This window comes from Capricornis sumatraensis, chromosome 5, assembly GCF_032405125.1.
Source record: "Capricornis sumatraensis isolate serow.1 chromosome 5, serow.2, whole genome shotgun sequence".
NCBI classification, from domain to species: Eukaryota; Metazoa; Chordata; class Mammalia; order Artiodactyla; family Bovidae; genus Capricornis; species Capricornis sumatraensis.
Genome location: NC_091073.1, coordinates 83,735,708 through 83,760,822, shown reverse-complemented (window position 1 = coordinate 83,760,822; position 25,115 = coordinate 83,735,708). Strand labels below are relative to the sequence as shown.

At 41.4% G+C, this 25,115-nt stretch overlaps 1 protein-coding gene across 1 annotated transcript in view; it reads right to left on the bottom strand.

The window, feature by feature from the left end:
• The window catches only part of GLI3 (GLI family zinc finger 3), a 296,245-nt gene that overhangs the window by 126,689 nt on the left and 144,441 nt on the right, over positions 1-25,115 (bottom strand). Inside the window, exon 3 of the mRNA XM_068972921.1 lies at positions 13,219-13,324. Coding sequence (XP_068829022.1) covers positions 13,219-13,324 — 106 coding nt within the window. The remainder of the gene's footprint in view (positions 1-13,218; positions 13,325-25,115) is intronic.

The following is a 25,115-nucleotide window of genomic DNA, read 5'->3' as shown; positions in this document are numbered from 1 at the left end:
CAACGTTCAAAAAAGCAAAACTTGGAAGTTGCAATACGTTGGCAACTATTTTTTATGTAAAATTTACATTGCATTAGGTATTGTAAGTAATCTAGAGATGATTTGAAGTTTATGGGAGGATGTGCATAGGTTATATGCAAATACCATGTCATTTTATATAAGGGATTTGAGCATCCTTGGATTTTGGTACCTGAGGGGATCTTGAAGTCAATTCTCCATGGATACTGAGAGACTTTACTCTCCTGACCTAAGGCAGTTTCTGCCACTCCTTACATTTCTGCATTCCTTTTGCTAGCCTGTGTGAGGAGAGAGTGAGAGACAATAGGAAAGGAGAGACAGGCGCCAGGTGTGGGTACATCTTTCGCACGACACTTGCAGTTTTAACTCCAGAGTTATAAACATTGCCGCAGTTACCACCAATTCAGCTAGGTTAGCGCAGGAGGTAAACATGGGACCAATAAGTCATTTAACTGGTCCATTTTCCCCAACTTCAAAGTAATGATGTCCATTACTATTCTCATATGCCTCTTACAAAGATCACATCGGAACTAAAAAAAATGGTCCATATCGTTTTTCAAATTTCTTTTCAATATAGTTATCTAATATATGTTCTGCAAACATATCACTACCCTAGGACTCAGAGAATGAGTTTGAAGACAGATCATTTTCTTGCTCTTTCCTTTTGTGTGCTTAATTGCCTCGGATCATCAAAAATGCAAAAGTCTAGCTAATTTGTCACTCAGGATTCAAAAAGTTAGCAAGCAGATTCCTGGAAACAAATCTGTGAATACCATATATACATAGTATATTTTTTTTTTTGGATGCATGAATTTTGCTGGGGGCAGGGGTGGGGATGCAACAATAACAAAAAGAAATGAGTGACAGGCAGCCCTGTGTCTCCGGCCTTTGTTCCTCTGAGGAAGGGTCTGAAATAAAACTCAGCCTGCTGAGGAGCTATAGGAAATGGCATGTCTTTGTTTAGGTGGAAAAAGCGGATTCAGTTACCTAAGTGAAGGACAGATGACCACGGAGGAAGAGCTGCAGGCAGCTTGGATTTTGGGTGGTATTCATCATCCTAAAAACTAACCAGAAAGTGCCTTCCTATTGGGACAAATTCTGTGAAAGTTCAATTTTCTCTACCGCAAACTTTGAAAAATAAATACAATGATGGCAGTAAATTTCTGTTTTCTTTGAAGCCAAGCTTAACATGAGTGGGAGCATTGTACTCAAAGAAAAAAGTCTGTTACAGTCCAGTACCCCCCAGGCCCCTGCAACAGGCTGAACAGCAGGCTCTATAGAGCTGGCCACTTCTGGTTCAGTGGCAGTGAATACCTTCAGTCAATATCTGCTCAGGGCCGGACTGCTGAGCACAGCACAAAGAACACAGGAATTTATCCAAGAAGCTGGCACTCACTCTGTGAATATGCACTACAATTAGGGCCTGCTTTCTCTGTAACCAATGACCAACTTCAATATTTCAGTCATTAGGAATATAGCAAAACAAAACTATTGTATATAGAATGGATAAAAAGGATTCAATATTCTGTGATAAACCATAATGGAAAAGAATAGGAAAAAGAATGCATGCATATAAGCTATGACCAACCTAGACAGCATATTAAAAAGCAGACATTACTTTGCCAACAAAGGTCCATCTTGTCAAAGCTACGGTTTTTCCAGTAGTCATGTATGAATGTGAAAGTTGGACTATAAAGAAAGCTGAGCACTGAATTGATGCTTTTGAACTGTGGTGTTGGAGAAGACTCTTGAGAGTCCCTTGGACTGCAAGGAGATCCAACCAGTCCATCCTAAAGGAAATCAGTCTGGAATATTCATTGGAAGGACTGATGCTGAAGCTGAAACTCCAATACTTTGGCCACCTAATGTGAAGAACTGACTCCTTGGAAAAGACCCTGATGCTGGGAAAGATTGAAGGCGGGAGGAAAAGGGGATGACAGAGGATGAGATGGTTGGATGGCATCACCAACACAATGGACATGAGTTTGAGTAGGCTCTGGGAGTTGGTGATGGACAGAGAAGCCTGGTGTGCTGCGGTTCGTGGGGTTGCAAAGAGTCAGACACAACTGAGCGACTGAACTGAACTGAACTGAACTAATATGTATAATTGCATCACTCTGCTATACAGTAGAAATTAACACACTGTAAATCAACTGTTTCATTTTTTTTTTTAAAAAGGAATATTGCAAAACAGAAAAAAGTCATATGCCCTTAGAGCACCTTGTCTTTGTTTTGTGTTCATTTCTTAATGCAAAGCAAAGTGTGTGGGGGTTCATCTACCAGCTCATTAAAATTTTAAAGTTTAGGAATTGAAACTCAACTATATTTTCATACTTAGACTAGGAACTATGGATGTAGATGGTCTAAGGTGGTGCTTGAAAATGAGGCAGGCTTTATAGTTACAAAGATCATGGCATCCAGTCCCATCACTTCATGGGAAATAGATGTGGAAACAGTGGAAACAGTGTCAGACTTTATTTTTGGGGGCTCCAGAATCACTGCAGATAGTGACTGCAGCCATGAAATTAAAAGACACTTACTCCTTGGAAGAAAAGTTATGACCAACCTAGATAGCATATTCAAAAGCACAGACATTACTTTGCCGACTAAGGTCCGTCTAGTCAAGGCTATGGTTTTTCCAGTAGTCATGTATGGATGTGAGAGTTGGACTGTGAAGAAGGCTGAACGCCGAAGAATTGATGCTTTTGAACTGTGGTGTTGGAGAAGACTCTTGAGAGTCCCTCGGACTGCAAGGAGATCCAACCAGTCCATTCTGAAGGAGGTCAGCCCTGGGATTTCTTTGGAAGGAATGATGCTAAAGCTGAAACTCCAGTACTTTGGCCACCTCATGCGAAGAGTTGACTCATTGGAAAAAACTCTGATGCTGGGAAGGATTGGGAGGATGCAGGAGGAGAAGGGGACGACTGAGGATGAGATGGCTGGATGGCCTCACTGACTCGATGGACGTCAGTCTGGGTGAACTCCAGGAGATGGTGATGGACAGGGAGGCCTGGCGTGCTGCGATTCATGGGGTCGCAAAGAGTCGGACACGACTGAGCGACTGAACTGAACTGAACTTACAGTTATTTAGTTGATCATGAGAAATGATAACCAAACAATAAGACATTTTCTTTTTTTGAACTGATATGATATATAGTGAGAAATGTTGAGAATAGCAATGAAAAATAGCCTAGAAGTTTAAAACAGGAGAATGACATGACCTAGATGGATGGGATGGAGGTAAGGGGGTGGGAGGGAAGCTCACGAGGGAGGGCATATATGTATACATATAGATAATTCATGTTTTTTACAGCAGAAACTAACACAACATTGTAAAGCAACTATACCCCAACTGAAAAGAAAGAAAGATAAATAAAGCAGAGAAAGAGGATAGTGAGGTTAGAAAGAATGTGTTAATTTAGATCAGGTCTTGGCAAACTTTGTGTTATAGGATTTTTTCATTATCTCAGCTACTCAACACTGCCCTTGATTGCTAAAGCTGTCATAGAATAGACAATAGTAAACAAGTGACAGTCACTGGATCCCAATAAAACTTTATTTACCAAAACAGGCCCTGGCTGGATAGTTCACAGGCCATAGTTTGGCAATCCCTAGTCATTAGATGGTTCTTAACCAAAGACCTCTCTGATAAGGAGATGTCTGTGCAGGGAAATGCATGAAGCAAGGGAGCAAGCCATGGACACCTAAGGGAAGAAGGTTCCAGGCAGATGCATGTTGCAATCTCATCCAATATGGCTTACATTTTATAGAGTATACAGTTGTAATCATTGATCATTATTTATCCATGTTTTCTTATGGTCCTCTCAAATGCCACTATTAAGTATTTTTCAACAGTTCTACCAAGTGATGAGTTACAATTCACCGAACATTCCATGCAGCTATTTATATCAATGTCCAGATGTTAGGCATCACAAGTTCTACAGTAGCAAACCTTGATGTATATCTAATTGCGGGGCGGGGGGAGCTGGCAGCTACAGATAAAGGTTTTACTAGCTTTTCTCATTACTCTCATATTATTAACTTAGAATTTTGCAGAAGACAATGACAGTCTGTGACATTCAAAATTTCTATATATGTATATATATATATATATATGTATATATATATATATAATCATTATTGTTGTTGTTTGGCCACTAAGTCATGTCTGACTCTTGTATGACTCCATGGACTGTAGTCTGCCGGGCTCCTCATATATATACATAGGCTTCCCAAGTGGCATTAGTGGTGAAGAATCTGCCCGCCAATGCAGATACAGGGTCGATGCCTGGGTTGGGAAGATCCCCTGGAGGAGGGCATGACAACCCACTCCAGTATTCTTGCCTGGAGAATCCCATGGACAGAAGAGTCTGGCAGGCTACAGTTCACAGGGTCGTAAAGAGTGGGACACAGCTGAAGCGACTTAGTATCCACACACACACATACATACAAATAAACTGTAGCAGCAATGGCTCCAGCGTTCATTTTCATGAGGAGAGGATGAAAGTCAAGTGCTAGGAATGTAGTGTCTGATGTCTAGGTTTAAATAACCATGACCATTAACTTCTCTACGTCAAGGTTTCCATATCTTGGAAAAGAGGCTATTGATAATGACTGCATCATAGGGCTGGCTATTCTATTCTATGAGATAGTTTTGTAAAGTCTCTAAAACTATGCTCACAGTAAGTACTGAAAAATGTCATTTTATAGTCATGGCCATTATTATATATATATTTTTTATTGTGAATGGCTGAGTCATTTCTTTTTTTACCCTTATATTTGGAATTTTGGTATCCCATATTATATTATCAATTAAAGATTGCTAATTTCATTAATTTTATTTCCACGTGAGAGGTCTGAGAAGGCAGCTATTGAAGTTAAATGGTACTCAGTCACATAAGGTGACTTCGGACCTTTAACTAGGAACTGATTTGATGTCAGGCGATATATTTAGGCTTCCCAGGTAGCGCTAGTGGTAAAGAACCTGCCTGCCAATGCAAGAAACTTAAGAGACATGGGTTCAATCCCATGGGTCGGGAAGATCTCCTGGAGGAGGGCATAGCAACCCACTCCAGTATTCTTGTCTGAAGAATCCCATGGACAGAGGAGCCTGGCAGGCTACAGTCCATAGGGTCACAAAGAGTCGGACACAACTGAAGTGACTTAGCATGCACACATGATGTGTTTGGTGGTGAACAACATCTGACACTGCAATAGGCATTTATATTCACACCATCTTCAGTAGTCACTGTGTTCTTTTGAGTCCTAAGTGTGCTAATTTTGTTGGCAGGAGATGACACACTCCATTAAAGTAAAAAAATAAAAACAAAGAGGATGGCAGTCATCCTGTACTGGCCTAAAAAAGGACAATCCATTATCATCATGGAAAGCAATAACTATCCAGAAGTCACTCTGTAAAGGCATGGATCAGCCTAGCAAATTCAAAGACATACACAGATGGTCTTTACCTGTAAGACATGTGGTTATAACCTAGTTCATTTTCTTTTCTTAGGGTAGAAGTGAGTGTTACAAAGTGTACAAAGTGTTAGCTACAGTAGTTGACACATAGGCCTACCTGCAAGATATTGGGGGTTCAATTCCAGACCACTATAATAAAGCAAATATCACAATAAAGTGCATCACATGAATATTTTGATTTCCCAATGCATATAAAGGCTTCCCAGGTGGTGCAGTGGTAAAGAATCTGCCTGCCATTGCAGGAGATGCAGGAGACATGAGTTCAATCCCCGGATCGGGAAGATCCCCTGGAACAGAAATGGCAACCCACTCCAGTACTCTTGCCTGGGAAATTCCATGGACAGAGGAGCCTGGTGGGTTAAAGTCCATGGGGTCACAGAGTCAGATATGACTGAGCACCCACGTAGAAGTGCATATAAAAGTTATGCTCACCCTATACTTTAGTCTATTAAGTGTGTAACAGCTTTATGTTTAAAAAAAGTCAGTGTTTTTTCATTAAAATATTTTGTTAAATATTCATTAAATTTAAAAATATTTCATTAAAAATATTTTGTAAAAAAATGCTAACTCTCAGTGAGCAAATGCTGTTGAAAAGATGTGCCCATAGACTTGCTCAAAACACAGTTACCACAAACCCTCCATCTGTAAAAAGTTAAATATCTGCAAGCACCATAAAGAGAAGCATAGTAAAATGAAGCATGCCTGAAATCTGAGATGTCATCACACTTTATCAGTCTTCTTAATAATGTTTAGGGTAGAGCACAAACACAGGAGGAGAGAAAGGACTTGCCTTTCTTGATTTTTAATTGCACTATTAAAATATTCCAAGCCAGTTATGCCCCCAAACACAAAGTCTTGCTCAGTCTCTGCATCTTACTGGAGACTTTCCTGGGACTGAAAAGAATGCAATCACTATTATACATTAGGAGCCCATCACAAAGTTTAAGTAGACGGCTAGACTGAAGGCTGCTTCTGAATAGTTATTAGAGGAGCTCCACTAGGCAGAGTAGCTAGCTCACACTGGTGCTGAATCTAGGGAGGGAGGGAGGAGAGGACAGAGAGGAACTGTGTAGTAGTTCTGGTCATCCACTGCCTCTTTCTTTCTCTAAGCTTTTACCATAATGATCTATCTTTTCTTAGAGATTTCTTTGTCTGGAAAGAAGTGTATTTATTCAGACTCCAAACTTGCTACTCATCTCCTAGCTCTAACTCTAAAAGGGTTGAGGGAAGCCTTACTTATTTTCAAAGCCCTCTCTTTCCCAGCTAATATTAATGATCTACCATGTACTGTCCTCTCTCCAGGTGCCAGGAAGTGGACCACTTTTGGAGGGAGGAACAGCTCTTCTTACTTAGGTGGAATAATTCCAGGGAGTTAGGCAGTCTTAGAAAGAGGCACATTGACTCAACTAAGAGAGGAAAAAAAAAAAAAGAGCTGCTGTGTCGAAGAGAACATGAGTGCTCATTTCCCCCAGGAGAGAAAAGATGAAGCTGATTTTCTAAAATGAATCAGTAAAGTGGATGGTGAAATGCGACAGCCTGTCAGAGCACTGGCTTAGGGTGCCGTGCTGCTTGCATTCATAGCGCACGACAAGGATAGCTCTCAGCTCCAGCGGCAAGATCTGTGGGGCTCTAGTTATTGTCATGAATTAGTGACTGAGGCTGATTCTGCTTTGAAAAAAATAAATTGCCGAGCTCAGCAAGAAGCAGACGGACCATCCAAAATTCAATTCATACTGGTCCGTAAATGAGAAAACTTTGGCTCAAAATAACTCTATGTAAAAGATCAATATTTTTTTCTCAAGTGAAAATCCAGAATGAATGTGGAATTAAAACTTTATGATTTGGGTTTCTATGAATACACCTTGTCTAATGGCATCCCACTCCAGTACTCTCGCCTGGAAAATCCCATGGATGGAGGAGCCTGGAATGTTGCAGTCCATGGAGTCGCTAAGGGTCGGACACGACTGAGCGACTTCACCTTCACTTTTCACTCTCATGCATTGGAGAAAGAAATGGCAACCCACTCCAGTGTTTTTGCCTGGAGAATCCCAGGGACAGGGAAGCCTGGTGGGCTGCCGTCTATGGGGGGGTCGCACAGAGTCAGACACGACTGAAGTGACTTCGCAGCAGCAGCAGCAGCTTTCAAAAGTAAGCCCATGCTAAAATGTGCTCCAACAGTAAAGCCAAGAAAACAAGCATACACTCAAAATGCAAGTGAAAGCAGTCACTTGAAATAACTGTTTCTAGGGCAGAGGGATGCAATATCCCAATAGTTTAAATTTCCAAGTGGGATTTTAAAATAAGTAGTAATCGTTAGCCTAGAGAACATCATCCATCCCCATAGGCTACAACGATGCCTCCTGGAGTTGTGCAACCCACAGCCCTGATGGAGACAGTGCGGAGCAGGAAACAGAGGTAAGGCCAAGACCAAGAAACAGCCACATGAAATTCCCGCCAGCACTATGTGGCTACAGATTCCAGGTGCTGTTATTTACGCTCCCAATGATCTCAGCAACATATAAAATATACTCATTAATACTTTTGTAAAACATTGTACTCTTTTCTCCATGGCTTAATAAAACATGAACTCTGTGGTCAAAACAAATGATTTGAGAGAGAACAAGATGCTCCAATTATCTACTGAATGTAAGTTCTGGTGAATTCAGTGAAGAATAACTTTCAGAGGAAAACCAGACATGCCCCATATCCAGTGTTTCTTAATTTTCAAACTGCTTGAATTAAATAAACATAATGTAGGAATTATACATTTTCTATGACAATCTTTACATGACAACTCAGGGAAAGACGACACTAACATTTCATATCTCACTTTAAAATCCTGAACTGAAATTCATGATTTTTAAGTTAAGAAAGAAAATACTATAAATTATAACATTATTTTGAGAACTGTATTTGGAACAATTTAAATTTCTATACTCTGTCTACACTGCCTAACTATAAACTCTGTGAGAGTAAATCGTGTAAGCTAAAGAAAGGCATTCCACTTAACAAACTGGGTTCTTTAACACAAACTGACGTATTTCCGTACATATTTATAAGGCTTGGTGGTTATTATTAGGCTGTAATTGCAGTTGTTCTAACACCTAATAAGCCATGGTTGGAAAAACAAAGGCAGGTTAATTTGTGATTTCCTCTACTCATTCAGAGGCAAATTAAGTGTCAAACAGCTAATACAGAGCATATTTCATTTTATGAGATTTTAATTTAATTCTGCGCCATATCGTTGATGCCTTAATATAGGGTGGTTTATCTAAAAAGAAGAGCAATTTATAAACCTCTTTCAATAGAATCATTAATGATAGGATATGATAGCATAATTATCGCAGTGCCTGCCATCCTTCTAAACAGAGATCTGTTGGCATTTCCATCATCAACACACGTCCTGTTTCCAAGAGACTTACCATTTAATTCATTACACTGGCACCAGAACAATCATGTGTATGAAACAGTGAGACTATTCCCCAATTTTGTCTACTTACAATTAAAAACATTTATTCTGAAAAATCAGTAAGCTCACTTTATTTCATTGTCTAGAAGCTAATTATAAAGCAAGCATTTTGGAATTCAACTTCTAGATAAAATCACTTTACTTTTCCAGGTTATCCTCTAAGCATAGATGTGCTTTGAAGATTTCAGTAACCAAGTCATATTCACCTTCATTACCCTGCACCCCTAAAATGATCTGTCACAGGCATATCTACATTTGCATCTAAGAAGGTGCCAAAGCATCCCAGGGATTCAGGATTGAGCCAGGCCAGAATAGAATCTCTGAGTGTTTGTCAGGCCCCCAATGGTCTGGATGCTAACTCTCTGTATTTGCTTACAGCATCCTGCTTTCAAGGGTGCTCACAAGAACATGATTACATTGAACTCTTCGATTTGCAATTTGGAGAGTCGGTAAGGCAGGTAACGTCATTTTCATGGAATTGAACTAATATATGGAAATTGTAGGTTGCCAATTCCCAGCACCAACAAGTGCAAAGCAAGAGCACAATTCAAGCTCTCTGACTGCTAGTCCACTGTTTCCAGACTGGACCCTTTGGAGGTCTATGGAGCATATTAAACTAGGCACCTGAACAAGCGACTGCCTGCAAATATAGCAGGTCCGGTGACCACTAAGCAATGACTGATCAGACAAGAATATTCGTCTGCAATAAAGGCACACGAGGTGCTTAAGGAACAGCCTCTAGGAACAACCTTTGAGACTGCCCGCAAAGGTGATATCTGAAATAGGCCTTGAGGGAGTTCCCTGCAGGTTCAGTAGTTAAGACTCTGCGCTTCCATTGCAAGGGTGCAGATTCACTCTCTGGTCAGGAAACTAAGATCACATGCTGCTTGGCCAAAAAATAGGAAAAAAAAAAAGAGAGAGAGAGAGAGAGAGAGAGAGAGAGAGAGAGAGAGAGAGAGAGAATGAGTTAGGCCTTGAGGATAAGGAGTTTAAGCAGGAGTCTGCCATCCAGGGAGGGAAGACCATTAAGCGTAATGCAGGGAAAATGTCACGTTATAAAAGCAGAGAGATGATACTACCCCCAGCTTCCCAGAGACTACTTCATAAGTTCAGTGTCTCCATCCAGGACTCTGCAATGCCCAGCAGTCCCAGGAGACAATGACATCCTCCCAGCACCTTCCAGAGCTTCTCTTTGGAGCTTCAGGATTATCTACCAGCTTTATAGGATGAATCTTGGGTTACTAAACACTTAGATAGCTAGAGAACAATTTAGTCAATTGCTGCTAAATGATCCTAAAGCTTGGCTGAAAAAGCAGGAAGTATAATCATCTCTCAGTATCTGAAGGGTTCCAGGACTATCACAGATACTAAAATCCATGGATCTTCAAATCCTTTACATAAAAAGGCATAGTGTTTGCATATAACCTATGCAAGTCTTCTTGGAAACTTCAATCATCTCTGGATTAATTATAGTACCCAATACAATGGAAATGCTACGTCAATAGTTGTCAGTGTGCTGGAAATTCAAGTGTTGCTTTTTGGAACTTTCTGGGGTTTGCTTCTCCAATATTTCTAATCCAAGGTTGGTTGAATCCTCGAATGTAGAACCCCACAAAGATACAATGGGTTAATAATACTAAAATCTACAAAAATCCCAGCTCAGCAGTCATATAGGAAATGCAACCCTCTTCCCTGGAATTCTCCAAACTTGACCTGTCTTATCCCATGGTGTTTTTATCTCTAAGTGAAAGTGAAGTCACTCAGTCATGTCCGACTCTTTGCGACCCCATGGACTGTAGCCTACCAGGCTCCTCAGTCTACAGAATTTTCCAGGCAAGAATACTTGAGTGGGTTGCCATTTCCTTCTCCAGGGGATCTTCCCAACCCAGGGATCGAACCCACACTGCAGGCAGACGCTTTACCGTCTGAGCCACCAGGGAAGCCCCGTTTTTATCTCTAGCAAGTGAATTCTTTAGATACAGCAATCACGACCTAGAACAAACAGTGATCTATACAAGGGCTTGCTATTACAATTCTGCCAAAGAACCAAAACTTGGGGTTTTAACTGACAAATTCACATTTGAATTTAACTACAAGGCAAACTATAATGAACCCAGAGGAACTAGTTCATTTTATCATCTTGTTTAGTGGCTAAGTCGTGTCAGACTCCTTGCAACACCACAGACTGTAGCCCACCAGGCTCCTCTGTCCATGGGAGTTCCCAAGCAAGAACACTGGAGGGGGTTGCTATTTCCTTCTCCAGGGCATCTTCCCAATCCAGGGATCGAACCCAAGTCTCCTGCATTTGTAGGCAGATTCTTTAGCTCTGAGCCACCAGGGAAACACTCATTCTATCATATGAATTCATTTTTTGAAATTTCTCTATAAGATGAGTTTTGAAAAGTGAAGTACTCTGAAATTCTATAGAAAATCTGATCCAAATTACTTCATCACTGCAGAGACTTGAATCTGGGTGAAATCAGTCCTGTGCATCTCCCAGGTCCGGTGGGCCCTTGCTGGTTCTGTACCATAAAGCACATCCTCATCTGAGAAGCCTGGGTCCCATCGGTACTGCAAAACTTTGGGAGAGCAGGATGAATTCCATGGCAGATTTCAGCCTGAATTTGGAGTTTTCTTCCCTTTGTATAGGGAGCTTTAAATGGGCCTGTTGGTTTTATCTGAATGTATTTTTAGTAGGCTTTAGAACCCTGAAAATACTCGTGTTCCAATGAAACGTCAAAGAATAAGTCACAAGTTTCTGCATTCTCTCTAAATATCCACTTCTCCTTTAATGCTTATAGAAGTCTGAGCACAGATTTATGACTTACCTCCAGGCAAATCTGCTCTGAAATTACAGTTCAGTAATGGGAGATGGATCCAAAAAACTGTGGGTAAAATATTATATGTGTACTTGGGCATATAGTTAGGGCTGTTAATATCAATTAATTCTGTTCACAGAGGAGGACTTGTTTTAAAACAACTTCATTTTTCTTTGACGTATATGTAATTACACAGCTGTAACGAATAGCCTTGGAGATGCAATCTACCATCCAAATAACTAGCATTATTCTTCAAAGTATTTTTTGGGCTTTCTAACTTTACTGTCTCAGAATGAAGGGTAATTACCAGACATGATTAAATGTAAAATCTAGGCCATTCAAAGGGCCAGCCCCTCCCAAAGGTTGACTCCCCTTGTTACAGTATACATCAGTTTTCTGGACAACACTACAAAATAAGGTCATTTCAGCTTAGGTGCAGGCTATCCTGAATACCTGATATTCTTTCCCTCCAAACTGAGTGATACCACATTTATCTCCAGGACCTTGTCTTCTTTTTTTAATATTTATTTTATATTAGAGAATAGTTGATTAACAACGCTGTATTAGATTCGGGTGCATAGCAAAGTTACACATATATCTACTTTTTTTCAAATTCTTTTCCTATTTAGATTGTTACAGAATATTGGGCAGAGTTTCCTGTGCTATAAAGTAGGTCCTTGTTGCTTATTTATTTTATATACAGTACTATGTATATGTTAATCCCAAAGTCCTAATTTATCTCCCCTCACCTTTGGCAACCATAAGTTTGTTTTCTCTGTCTAAGAGTCTGTTTTGTAAATAAGTTCATTCATATCATTTTATTTTAGATTCTGCATATAAGTAATATCACATGATATCTTGTCTTTTCTTCCTTTTCTAATGTGTGTTAGTTATCACCCTCATTCCTGCCTTTTATCTCTGTGTAAACCATGTGCTCGATCACATTTGCCATTTTGTTTGGGTGACATTCCCATCAATCAAGTGACTGTTGGAGTAGACACCACAGGGGCTATGAAAATTTACCATGAAAATTTCATTATGACTCATTGTGATCCCTGGAACAGGGCTTTCCCATTAACAGAAATCAGAGCATGAGACAACTTCAAATTCACTCGACCAAATACATATTCTGAGAGGGAATCTTCCATTAGGCCTCCGCTTTTTAATTTAGTATTTAGAGGCCACAGAGCACACGTCAGCAAAAATATATAGGAAATATGTGCCAGCCACCTCGTATGACAGGCATTCTTCAGGAAGCAGCAGGATGTGCTTCAGTGAGTCCAGGAACAGATAGGCTTGCCGTATTTCAAAAGTAAATCTTAGACTTCTATCACAGCTCCCAAGCCCAGTAGCTGTGTTGGTAACAAAAATCCTGAGATGGTAAAAGCCAGTATTTTGTCCTGTTTCTTTAATGGGCAAAGTTGTAATACTTACACATGCAACGGAGGGATCGGAGATGGATCATAATGGTAACGGCCCTCGTGGTGTCTGGCATCAATTGGTACAGGAGGATGGAATGCAGGAAAGAGATGAGGAGGGTCTGAAAAGGAAAGAAAGTCCAACCTGTATAAACAGAACACTTTGAAACAGAATTCCCATACATGAAGCCACATCGCCACACTGTCTTCACAACTGATGCTGAAATTAACCTGAAGAATTTGTGGAAGAATTCTTGAAAGTTCAGGACCAAGCAAATAATACCAGCACATGAGACAGTAGAGCCACTGAATGCAACCTGAACCCAGACAGGAGAGCAAGAAAGAGGCACATCATGTGCCCCTAGCCTGGAAGAGAGACTGGCCAGAGTGCAGAGGATGACGGAAGCCACCAAGCCAAGAGGAAGAGACGCCAAAACACTTCTTTATTTGCATTTATTTTTTTGGCCACATTTATTTTTTTGGCCGCATCACATGGCTTGTGGGATGTTAGTTTCCCAACGAGGGACTGAATCCAGACGCTCAGCAATGAAAAGTTTGGAGAGTCCTAACCACTCAGCCACCAGTGAATGCCTCAATTTTTATTTTTAAAATGACACTGTCATATGAATTTTAATATTTTATTTATTTATTTGGCTGTGCCTGGACTTAGTTGTGGTATGCAGGCCTTTTAATTGCAGCATGTGGACTGTAGTTCCCTGACCAGGGATCGAACCCACACGCCCTGCACTGGGAGCTTGGAGTTTTAATCACCAGGGAAGTCCTGTGACGTGAATTTTAGACGAAGACATAATATCACTACTAGTTTTCATCTCTCCCACACATGTAAGGAAAGGAGTTCTTTCAAAAGTCCCTGCTAGAATCCATGTCACATGTAGACACACACACACACAAACACACACACACACACACTTAAATAATTCAAAAGCATGCCCCCTCCCACTCCTCCTTGTCCTAGGTCAGGCTTCCAGAATCCCAACACAAGGGCAGCAAATGTATAGGTTGGCCAGAGATGTTACATGGCCTGACAGAGGGACATTTGCAGTAAACTGGGGTTCCTTTCCTGCAGCCCCAACATTCCCCTTGGACCAACATTCCCTTGGCCTCCTCTCCTGCTCTGGCTCAGGTCAGTCATCACTGTTTTGAGGTTTCTGTGTGTATGCTTACTTAAAATAGTTCTTCTGCTCCCACTTGCCCTGATTATCTCTGACAAATCTGAAAATAAACTTTTTTTTTCTAAGTAGTGATTCACTGAAAGAACTGAAAATATCTTTACCAGATTTTATCATGAGGAGCACCCCTGATACTAAAGTTTTTCCTGAGTTTCAAGAAGCAATAAAGAAACAAGTCCAAGATCAGGAGGTGAGCCTTCACAACTCTGAGGTGATAAAACAGCAAATACACCAGAACTCGTGTTGTGAATGTTACCTTCCATACGTGGTCGCCCTGGAAGCCTGCATGTAGCTGTCACTCCACTGTTGCCCAGAACACTCCCAAGAATTGATGTGTACACCAAACAGGCCTCAGAAGGGCTATGAGCTCCTCTGAAAAGTCTGAAGATTTTGCCCAGTTTGAGTGAGTGAGTGAAGTCGCTCAGTTGTGTCCGACTCTTTGCGACCCCATGGACTGTAGCCCACCAGGCTCCTCCCTCCATGGGATTTTCCAAGCAAGAGTACTGGAGTGGGTTACCATTTCCTTCTCCAGGGGATCTTCCCAACCCAGGGATCAAACCCATGTCTCCTGCATTCCAGGCAGACGCTTTAAGCTCTGAGCCACCAGGGAAGTGTAGTAGGCGGTAAAAGCAATTCCAAATGAGACCCTGTGAACAGGCCCTGAGGAATGGCTGGAAAAAGCAATACAGAACCTCCCCATGGGGCAGGGGAGTGGGTGTGTCAAACATAGACGAGGGTATGATTGCATCCTCCACTGTGAGTTTCCTTAAGTCCTGGGGGTGACTATTATACATGTGCTTGTTGAATTCAAGTAGTTTTCGTTTTCCTTCCTATACATTTCTCTTGTCCAAATTTTCTCCAACAAGCATCTTTTAGAATGTAAATATAACAACCTTTGTTTTTTTTAAAAAATGATTATTTTACTTCCCCCTCCTGTTTTTTTTTTAAGACTTTGCTCCTGCTGGCCTCTTTTGAGAATCTAAGAATATGATTAGGAGAATAAAATAAGAGAGAAATACTATTAATGTACAACATCACAGCCCTGACAGCACTATGGAGGTGCCCAAAGCTGAACTCCACCAGGTATAGAACCCAGAAGAAGAGGTTCTACAGTGCAGAAAATGTGCATTACTCACTGCATACTGTACTTGCTCCTTATAAGATAAGGACGGTGGGGAGGGAATGGTACTGAAAGAGGAAAGGAGTCATCTTAGTATTATCTCATATCATTGACATTGTGATATCATGATGTACAATGATGCTGAAAATTCAATAGGGACATGCTGACTGCCTGATCAAACGCTATACGGTTTATAAAGTGCATCTGAAAAATACAATTATATTTTAAATACATCACTTAGGACATTATAAAAGGATGTTGGAATTGTTTTCTTTTGTTTTGCTTTGTTTTGTAACACAAATCTTGCTAGTTGGTGCACTAAGTTTAAATGTCCCACGTAACCCAGGAATCCTGCAGGGCCCAAACGTCCTATTTCATTTAACTCTTCTGGAAGAAACTGATGTATCCTTCCTAAAACAACATAAAACTGAGTGGCGTAATCTATTTCATGAATCTGAAAGTCTGAAATCTACTCAGTGAATGTTTCATGGTCTTCAGTTTTGAACAATCCCAAATGAATCATTGCGGTTCAGGGTCTGGTGCATCAGGGGTTAGGTGGATGGCCAACAGGCCCTGGGTGTGGTTCTCTCTCCTCTCCTCCTGTTAGCAGTCACTGCTGATGCTCATGGGCTTGCCTCCAGCAGACTTCAGACTTAACACAGTCATCCATTCTTGGAAACTGGAGAAATAAACCTACTAGAACTTGTTGTAAATTAAGGATTCATACCGTCTGACCGACCTCCTCAAGTTTTCCCTATGCATCATTTTAAATGGTGTTTTGAGGGACTTTGTGACAATTCTGTCAGACCTGGAAGATATTTTCACTTATTTATTTCTTGGTTCTTGGCTGTGTGATTAAATTCTCTCCTCTAGATAAGTGGGTGCTAACTCTATCTGCTTTTCTCTATGTGGGTGCAGCTATGAATTATGAAGATGCACAAACCCAGACTTTTTTCATACACACAAGAGCTCAAAATGTGGGCAGGTATTATACCTTCAAAATATGCCTCATATATCCAAAAAGTAACAGTCATTATCTTTTATATGAGTATTTATAATTATGTTGCAGTGATTATATGCATCGGGGGTGAAAACCAGGCACACAGTTCTATAAAATGAAAAGCATTTACCCAAGCAGTATAAATCTTCACCCCCCCCCCCCCAGGGAAAACTGCAAGAGCCTTATGGACATATAAAAGGCACTGTCATCTTTATATTTTTACGAAATTATTTTAACAGGATTTTAACCCACTTTCTCTTTCTCTCTCTCACGCTCTTCCTTTTCAAAATGAGAGAGAAAATTATCAAGCACTGCAAAAATATTTAACAGGAAAGAATTTAGGATTAGAATTAGTAATTATTGGGGCATTTAGTAGTTATTTCCCACTGTTGAGTATGTTTTATGAGTTTAAAAGTTAATTCTGACTAAGTATGTGATGCATCTTACAGAATTGTTTTCTCAAAGTGTTTATTTATGTTACGAGCAAATTTATGAATCCTGCATTCTGGAATTAGGTTAAATAAAGAACCAAAAAATATGAATACGATCTGACTTGATCAAAGACATCTGATTTTAGTTTAAGCATTTTTATTCCTATTTGTTTCCTTCTTGATTTAGTTGAAAATAACTTCTCCTGGACTGATAAAGTCTGTGCAAACATTTACACCTCATGTCAGTGATCAGTGGAAATCACACCTCTTAAGCCGCTTTCGAGTAAATGCAATGAAACAGCTCTCTTCCAATTCAAGACACGCTTGACCACAGCTTAACAGTAGAGACGAAGCATAAAAATCAGGACAAGCATGTCCTTTAACATATGTGGCATCACATGACATTAATCCTAACACATCTCTCAAAAAAAAAAAAAAGATGCTGGCAAATCCTCAAACGTGGAGTGCTTCCCTTGCATCTCGTCGCTTCTATGTGGAAGATCGCAATATGCTCCATCAGAGGCCCAAGGAGCTGTCCAAGAAAACCCACAGGACGAGAACAGACCTGTGTCGCCAGCAGCCACCATAATTATCCACCTCCCAGTTTATTATTTACACATGAGCAGCACAGCTGTGGAGCATCATAACTCAAGAGGATGTGTAATAAGTCACCGCACCGCAGCCATCTCCTGCTCTGGCCCTTGACAAAACACCACATGATGACTTTTCCAAAGTCAGGCGAAAACTGCTGAAGCAGAAGGAAGTGCCACTAAACCTGGCTCCCTCCTATTTATCATACAATTTCCTGACTGATGGTTCCACAAACCAGCTGCTAAGTGCTGTGTACTCTGCTGTCAGCAAACTAACGGGCTAAATGGAAGACAGGGAGAATAATGTGCAGAACTGGGGGAATCAATTTTACTGAAGGAATTAAAATTCTACCAGGTGGGGGTGAGTCTGCAGAGCAGTGGGAAGCAGTCAACTGTCCATGCTTTGGGTTGCAAAGATGATTTATTACAGACTCGCGAGGGGTTTGACTATTGGTCCAAATGCCTCTTAGACTAAAGGGAGATTTGCCAAGTGCGTATTATCCGAGGCGCAAGTGGAAGAGTCTTTAAACCCCATAAATATGTAATTGGCTTGACGCATGTTTAAATTGAAATGCATAGTAACAATATTTATGCTGGGTATAGTTGTCGGTATTCAATTTCATGCTGGCTGTCATCAGGCTGTGCATTGAGGGTCTCATTAGGAATGAGAGGCATTGATTTTTGGGTCTCCTTACAATAGCCTGGGTTATCATAAAACCTGTAGCCAGAGAAAGACACACAGAGGTTTATCTTCAGTTGTTGCATCCTTCTCTCAAGAAATAGTTTTAATATCCTCAGGCTACGAGATCTCTTGGATGCCATTTGGGGAGACTGTCTTTTTAAGGTTTGAAATTTACATACAAAAATTGTAGATTAGAAAAGAGAGATCAAAGGCAGCTCCATTAGTGCCCTGAAGGAGTAATTCACCAAATGATACTTTAGTGGCCTGAAAGTACCCAGGAAACAGTATGAGAGGACCCACAAGAGTAAACCGCCCAGGGCATAAATTCTCTTGGCTTATTTAAATCCTGAAGTCATCTGTTCACTGACTTTGGAATTTATTCTAGATGAGAACTAGAAATGATTTTTCTTGTCATTGGGATCAGCCTTGACTGTAGGAATGTCCAGTCCCCTCCAATTCACTCAATCTCCTGCCATTGGTAGAAACAGTAAAACTCAATGTGGGCAACATCCACGATGCCAAAACCAAGGCAATCATCCAGCATAGCTCAAATGAGAGGTCTCAAGAGGGGAAGAGAGGAACCCTCACCACTCTAATAAGATGACAGAGAGGCACCTGGGCCTCATGTCTGCCTCTTCCCATCTGGGCACCTCCAGTCATCACTTTGGCATCTACAGACCTTTTCCAGAGCTCAGTGGCCTAAAGGAGACATCACTATGTGGACTGACTCCAACACCCAGACTGACTCCCTGTTCAAACATCCTCATGTTCCTGCCTGTGAACAGGATTATACCATGGACAGAAATATGCCTGTGGACCACAGAGCACCAGAAAGGGGCTGATCTGGCCTCTCTGAGGACAGCCCCAGGGTATCTGACCAGGATTATATCAAGTAATAAGGCAGTCTGTGGTCCTGTTGGTATGCTATGAGCAGGATCTATGGTGTGGAACCCCAAAGGGACCCCACTGTGGATTTGCTGGGCATCCAGCTGGAATCATCCCATGAAGCATTTCATGGGGAATCAGGAATCTTCTTTCTGGTCTTACATGTATGTGGTGTGGAGCTGGCAGTATCTCTAGAATCAGGAGCGTAGACCATCTTGTTTATAAGATCCGCTGTAATGTGGTACAAGTTTTAAGAAACTGTAATTCTGGTATACTCTGGGCATCTGAGAGATGCCTTACAGTAAAAAAGAGCTATTACTTTTCACTTTACACCACGGCAGGAACCTTAACTTGTAGAGCATATGTCATGGGAGGTAAACTACTGCACCCAGCAGTTTTTGTAAATAAAGTTTTATTAGGATACAGGTGCTGTTTTGTTCGTATACCACCCATAGTTGCTTTCACACTGCAGTGACTGCCTTGGTGAGCTGAGACAGAGAAACACACAGCCCATAAAACCTAATATATTTTATACCTGGAAGTGTATATATGTCAATCTCAATCTCCCTCCCACCCTCCCCTTCCCCCTCATGTCCATCTTCCACATCTGAGTCTATTCTCACCTTGGAAATTGGTTCATCTGTACCATTTTTTTAGATTCTACATATGTACCACAATGTATGTTAGTTGTTTTTCTCTTTCTGACTTACTTCACTCTCTCTATAGGAACTCTAGTTCCTATAAGCACAGGAAGCTCAATTCTGGGCTCTGTGATGACCTAGGGGGATGAGGGGCTGGTGGGAGGGAGGTTCAAGAAGGAGGGGATATATGTATGCATACGACTGATTTACCTCATTGTATAGCAAAAGCACAACATTATAAAGCAATTGTATTTCAATAAAAATAAATAAATACTTTTTAAAAAATGAATATACTTCCTTCTGGCCCTTACGAGAAACAGTTTGATGAACTTTGTCCCAGTATACCCCAAGAAAGCAATTCTCAGAAATGTTTACAATTCAGAAAAAACACATGCCAATTTTTTTCTTTATGGATGTGTAGTTTTTGAGAGACAACATATTTCATATGTGTAAAATACTGATATGCCAATTTGTGACTTTAAAATATCTATAGAAGTGTCCATACTGGTAATTACTCAGAAAAGAAAATTTACTCTATGATTTTAGCAAAACCTATCACAAATAAATTCTAGGATAAAAATGATGATGGATTAAATTAACTATAAATCTAGTAAATAATGGCAATAATCACTTAACATTTGCAAATTTAAGTTTTCTTATAAGTTAACTAAAATATACACAAAGTTAACATAGAAAGCTGATTTAAAAAACTACGTTATTTATAAAACCCAAACAGTTTTAACCTTCTGGCAACCACCCAACATTCCTGACATTCCTGACTCCTTCCGTTTTTTTCTTTTCTTTTTTTTTTTCTTTGGCCTCAAGGCAGTGCTTTAGGATCTTAGTTCCCTGACAAGGGATCTAACCCGTGCCCCCTGCAGTGGATCTTAACCACTGGCCCAACAGGGAAGTCGCTGATTCCTCTTGTATGAATATCCATGGGCATTCCCCACTACTCAGACAGCCCTCTTTCTATTATTTCTTCTGTGGCAGCATGGAGATATATTAAATTGATCTAATATTCTACATAGATCTAAGTGCTACCCAGCACTGCACTCTAGTCATACCAAAACCCATCCAGGCCATACTCCTTTACAAGCATAATTATGTGTTTCTACAAGAAAATGATAAATAGCCCTCTGCAAGTAAATTAACAAGAAATCTGTCTTTACCACCTCAATTATATCCTGGGTAGTGAACAAAAAATTGATCTCTCCTCTTCCTGGTCCCTTTTAACTTCTTTTACCCAACTAATCTTCACAAGTTTTTCCACGAAAAATCATGTCCTTTGTATTACCAATGGCAGCAACAGGCCACGTCTGCCCATTGGCTGGCCAACGAAATTTTCCACCTAGAGTCTCTGGAATGCACCTTGCCTATGATCCCATATGTATCCATCATATTTTTGTTGTTTCTAGCTCTCCTGCCAAGATAAAAGAAAAAAAATAAAGAGAGGGAAAGGAAGCAAAGAGAAATAAGAGGTTTACAGCCATATACCTAACCTGCAAAACTATCCAAGGGAAATTACATGAAAACATATGAAGAGTCACTATATTTAAGTGACAACTCCATTAACTTGAACTATGGCATCCAGTCCCATCACTTCATGGGAAATGGATGGGGAAACAGTGGAAACAGTGTCAGACTTTATTTTGGGGGGCTCCAAAATCACTGCAGATAGTGACTGCAGCCATGAAATTAAAAGACGCTTACTCCTTGGAAGAAAATTTATGACCAACCTAGATAGCATATTCAAAAGCAGAGACATTACTTTGCCGACTAAGGTCCGTCTAGTCAAGGCTATGGTTTTTCCTGTGGTCATGTATGGATGTGAGAGTTGGACTGTGAAGAAGGCTGAGCACCGAAGAATTGATGCTTTTGAACTGTGGTGTTGGAGAAGACTCTTGAGAGTCCCTTGGACTGCAAGGAGATCCAACCAGTCCATTCTGAAGGAGATCAGCCCTGGGATTTCTCTGGAAGGAATGATGCTAAAGCTGAAACTCCAGTACTTTGGCCACCTCATGCGAAGAGTTGACTCATTGGAAAAGACTCTGATGCTGGCAAGGATTGGGGGCAGCAGGAGAAGGGGATGACAGAGGATGAGATGGCTGGATGGCATCACTGACTCGATGGACGTGAGTCTGAGTGAACTCCGGGAGTTGGTGATGGACAGGGAGGCCTGGCATGCTGCAATTCATGGGGTCGCAAAGAGTCGGACACAACTGAGCAACTGAACTAACTAACTAATGCTAATGGTATATTTTCTTATGAAAGCATGGACATTAAAATATGGAAATTGGTTACCAATGATATATTCTTATCTCAACGATCAGTTTTTTTTTAAGTTGCTTCACCTGTGTCCTACTCTTTGTGACCCTACGGACTGCAGCCCACCAGGCTCCTCTGTTCATGGGATTCTCCAGGCAAGAATATTGGAGCAGGCTGCCATGCCCTCCTCCAGGGGATCTTCCTGACCCAGGGATCAAACTTGCATCTCTTATGTCTCCTGCATTGGCAGGGGGGTTCTTTACCACCAGCACCACCTGCACAGCACAATTTAAAAGCCAAATTCATAGTTTGGAAAATGTACATTGGGATTCATAATGCTGATGAAGTGAAGGCAGAGGATGAAATGTTTCCAGGAAAGCATTTGGTATCTCAGCTCTAACTACAGAAGCCTTAGAGACAGACTGAATTCAGAAGTCACCTGGCTTAGTGAGTAAACCAACAATTAACAACAATGATGAGGTCTAGAAGTTGTGTCCTAAGCAAAATAAATCAACTGACAAAAGTACTTCCAGCAGACTTCCCTGGTGGTCCAGTGGCTAAACCTCTGGGCTCCCAACACTGGGGGCCCGGGTTCGAAGCCTGGTCAGGGAACTATATCCCACATGCTGTAAGACCCAGCACAGTCAAATAAATAAATAAATATAAAACAAGAGCCCCCAAACATTTTTTTAAATATTGTAAAATTAGCAGAAGTAGGCTGAGAAAGGTAAAAGCAAAAGAATAGAATGCTTTACATTTCATAATACCCATGTCTGTTTCTTCATGGGATCTTCTTGACAACCCTAAAATCATCATTTCCAAGGCTTTATTATTATTCTTCCTAAGTACCGTTTCTCCTTTTTTCCTATTACCACACAATCCTGAGGGGTAAGAAGGGAAAAATTTCACGATCTGCTCAGAAAAGCTAAATGAACAACCCCAATGTCACAGAAACCAGGGCCAAGTTGGTGTTTTCTCTACTCCACCACCAGAAGTGGGGCTCCCAATATGATGGTCCTAAACACCTTCAAGGAGCCCATCTCAGTCTCCATCCTGTTCAGAAGCAGGAACCAGGAAGAGCTCTCAAGCACATAAGCTCAGGTCTTCTGCATGGTATTAATAACTGCCTGGGCTGAGGCTCAGAGGTTCTGCAGAGTTCCACAGCATAGAATGATGCTGCTAGTCAGAGAGGGCCACCCATCCAAGTCAACCTTGGGAAATAACTTCTTTGGGTTGGCCAAAGAAGTTCATTTGGGTTTTTCTGTACCATCTTATGGAAAAACCTGAACAAAATCTTTGGCTAACTCAGTATTTTGAAGGCACTGGAAAACCTACAAAGACCTTCAGGATGTGCTGCTGTGCTGTGCTTAGCCTCTCAAGTTATGTCTGACTCTTTGTGATCCCATGGACTGTAGCCCGCCAGGCTCCTCTATCCATGGGGATTCTCCAGGCAAGAATACTAGAGTGGGTTGCCAGGCCCTCCTCCAGGGGATCTTCCTGCCCCCAAGGATCGAACCCAAGCCTCCCGCATTGCAGGCGGATTCTTTACTGACTGAGCCACCAGGGAAGCCTGTGCTGGTTGGACTGGAGGCCAAATAATAGCAGCAGTGGACCAGGCCCATACAGCACTGGAGGACTCTTTCAACCACCTGGTGGGCCACAATAACAGGCTAAACTAGGGCCCTGAAAGGCCCTGCCATCTCTTCAGAATTCTGCCTGTGAAAGTTCCAGGTCCCCCTGACCTCCCCATGTTCAGAGCCTGCTCCAGGCAAAGGCCTACATGCCCTGAGTTAAATCGTCTCTCTGAAGTTCATCTTCATCTTCTAGCCCCGCAAGTCTGCCTGCCTCCTGCTGGGCCAGGAGTCACTTCATGTAGACAAGCAATGTCCCCACCCCATCCCATCCCATCCCATCACCCCACTAAGATGGGGCAGATAACGGTGGGCACTCAGAGAAAACCACCCTACGCTGGGTCTTTTCCAAGACACTGAAAAATGTGGACCCTCCAGGCAATTCAGGAGACTTGAGTAGCCTGCTAACACCCATATGGAAAAAGCTCTTTGACACAAAAGGTTAGAGGTCTAAAGTTTAAAAGCTCATGACAGAAATGACAGGGGCCCCTTTGCCCCCACTCCCCCTTTTTTTGTCAATAACATCAAAGGCCCTGGCCTGTTCTTAATGCTATTATTGTTACGCCTTTGGAATCCATTGAAATTCCAGCACGTTGATTGCACACTGGGAGCCCTGAAAGGCTCCACTTTCCTGCCCCTTAAACCCTGAATTCTCACTGCCATGAAGCACCAGGAAGCAGGAACACACAAAGCTTTTAAGCAGAGAGTTTATTTAAGTGCTTCTTTCACCATGATTGTAAAATAACAAAGCACATGAAGTGAAATGATTCCCTTGTAGGAAGGCAAGGAAATCAGAGAAAAGGGAGAGGCTCCCCTATTTCTAAGGGGAAAGAAAAATTCTCCTTCACATGTCATAGTTCATGAGAATGCAAGTACCAAAATATTCCTGATTTTTCTCGTATCTCTTTTCCCTGAAATCTTACATTAGCCACTGGGCATACACTGGACACACGTCCTCAAAGACATTGGCTCTATGCGCATAGATCAGATGGCATTATTTGAGGGGATCACTTTCTGCTGAAGGATGGTGCTCAAAGGTCCAGCTATGGCATTTGCCTCTATGGCATCCCCACTACTAATGATTAGATGGCCACAATTTGGAAGTTCTCAATGCCTGAGTCTTTCTCTGATCCACAAATAAAGTTGAGTTTATAGAATCATTACACCGACAGCATGGATCAAGAAACGAGAAAAGTCAAGTTCATCTCAATGCCACACCTGAACTCTCTGTCCACCTTTATTGGAATGGGAGGCCCATTTAGCTGTGCCACCTGTGAGTTCCTCAATGATCATGACCATGTGACTTACCTGACTACCTCCCTCCTTCTCCATCCACTCACAGTCACTGAGATGCATTCGTGACCCCACATACCCACACATTCCTGGGTATGTGGATAAAAAGCCCAGAGCTGCTTTTTATCCACACATGTCCATGACCACCCCCACCTCCACTCCCCAAAGTTCACACTTGTTAC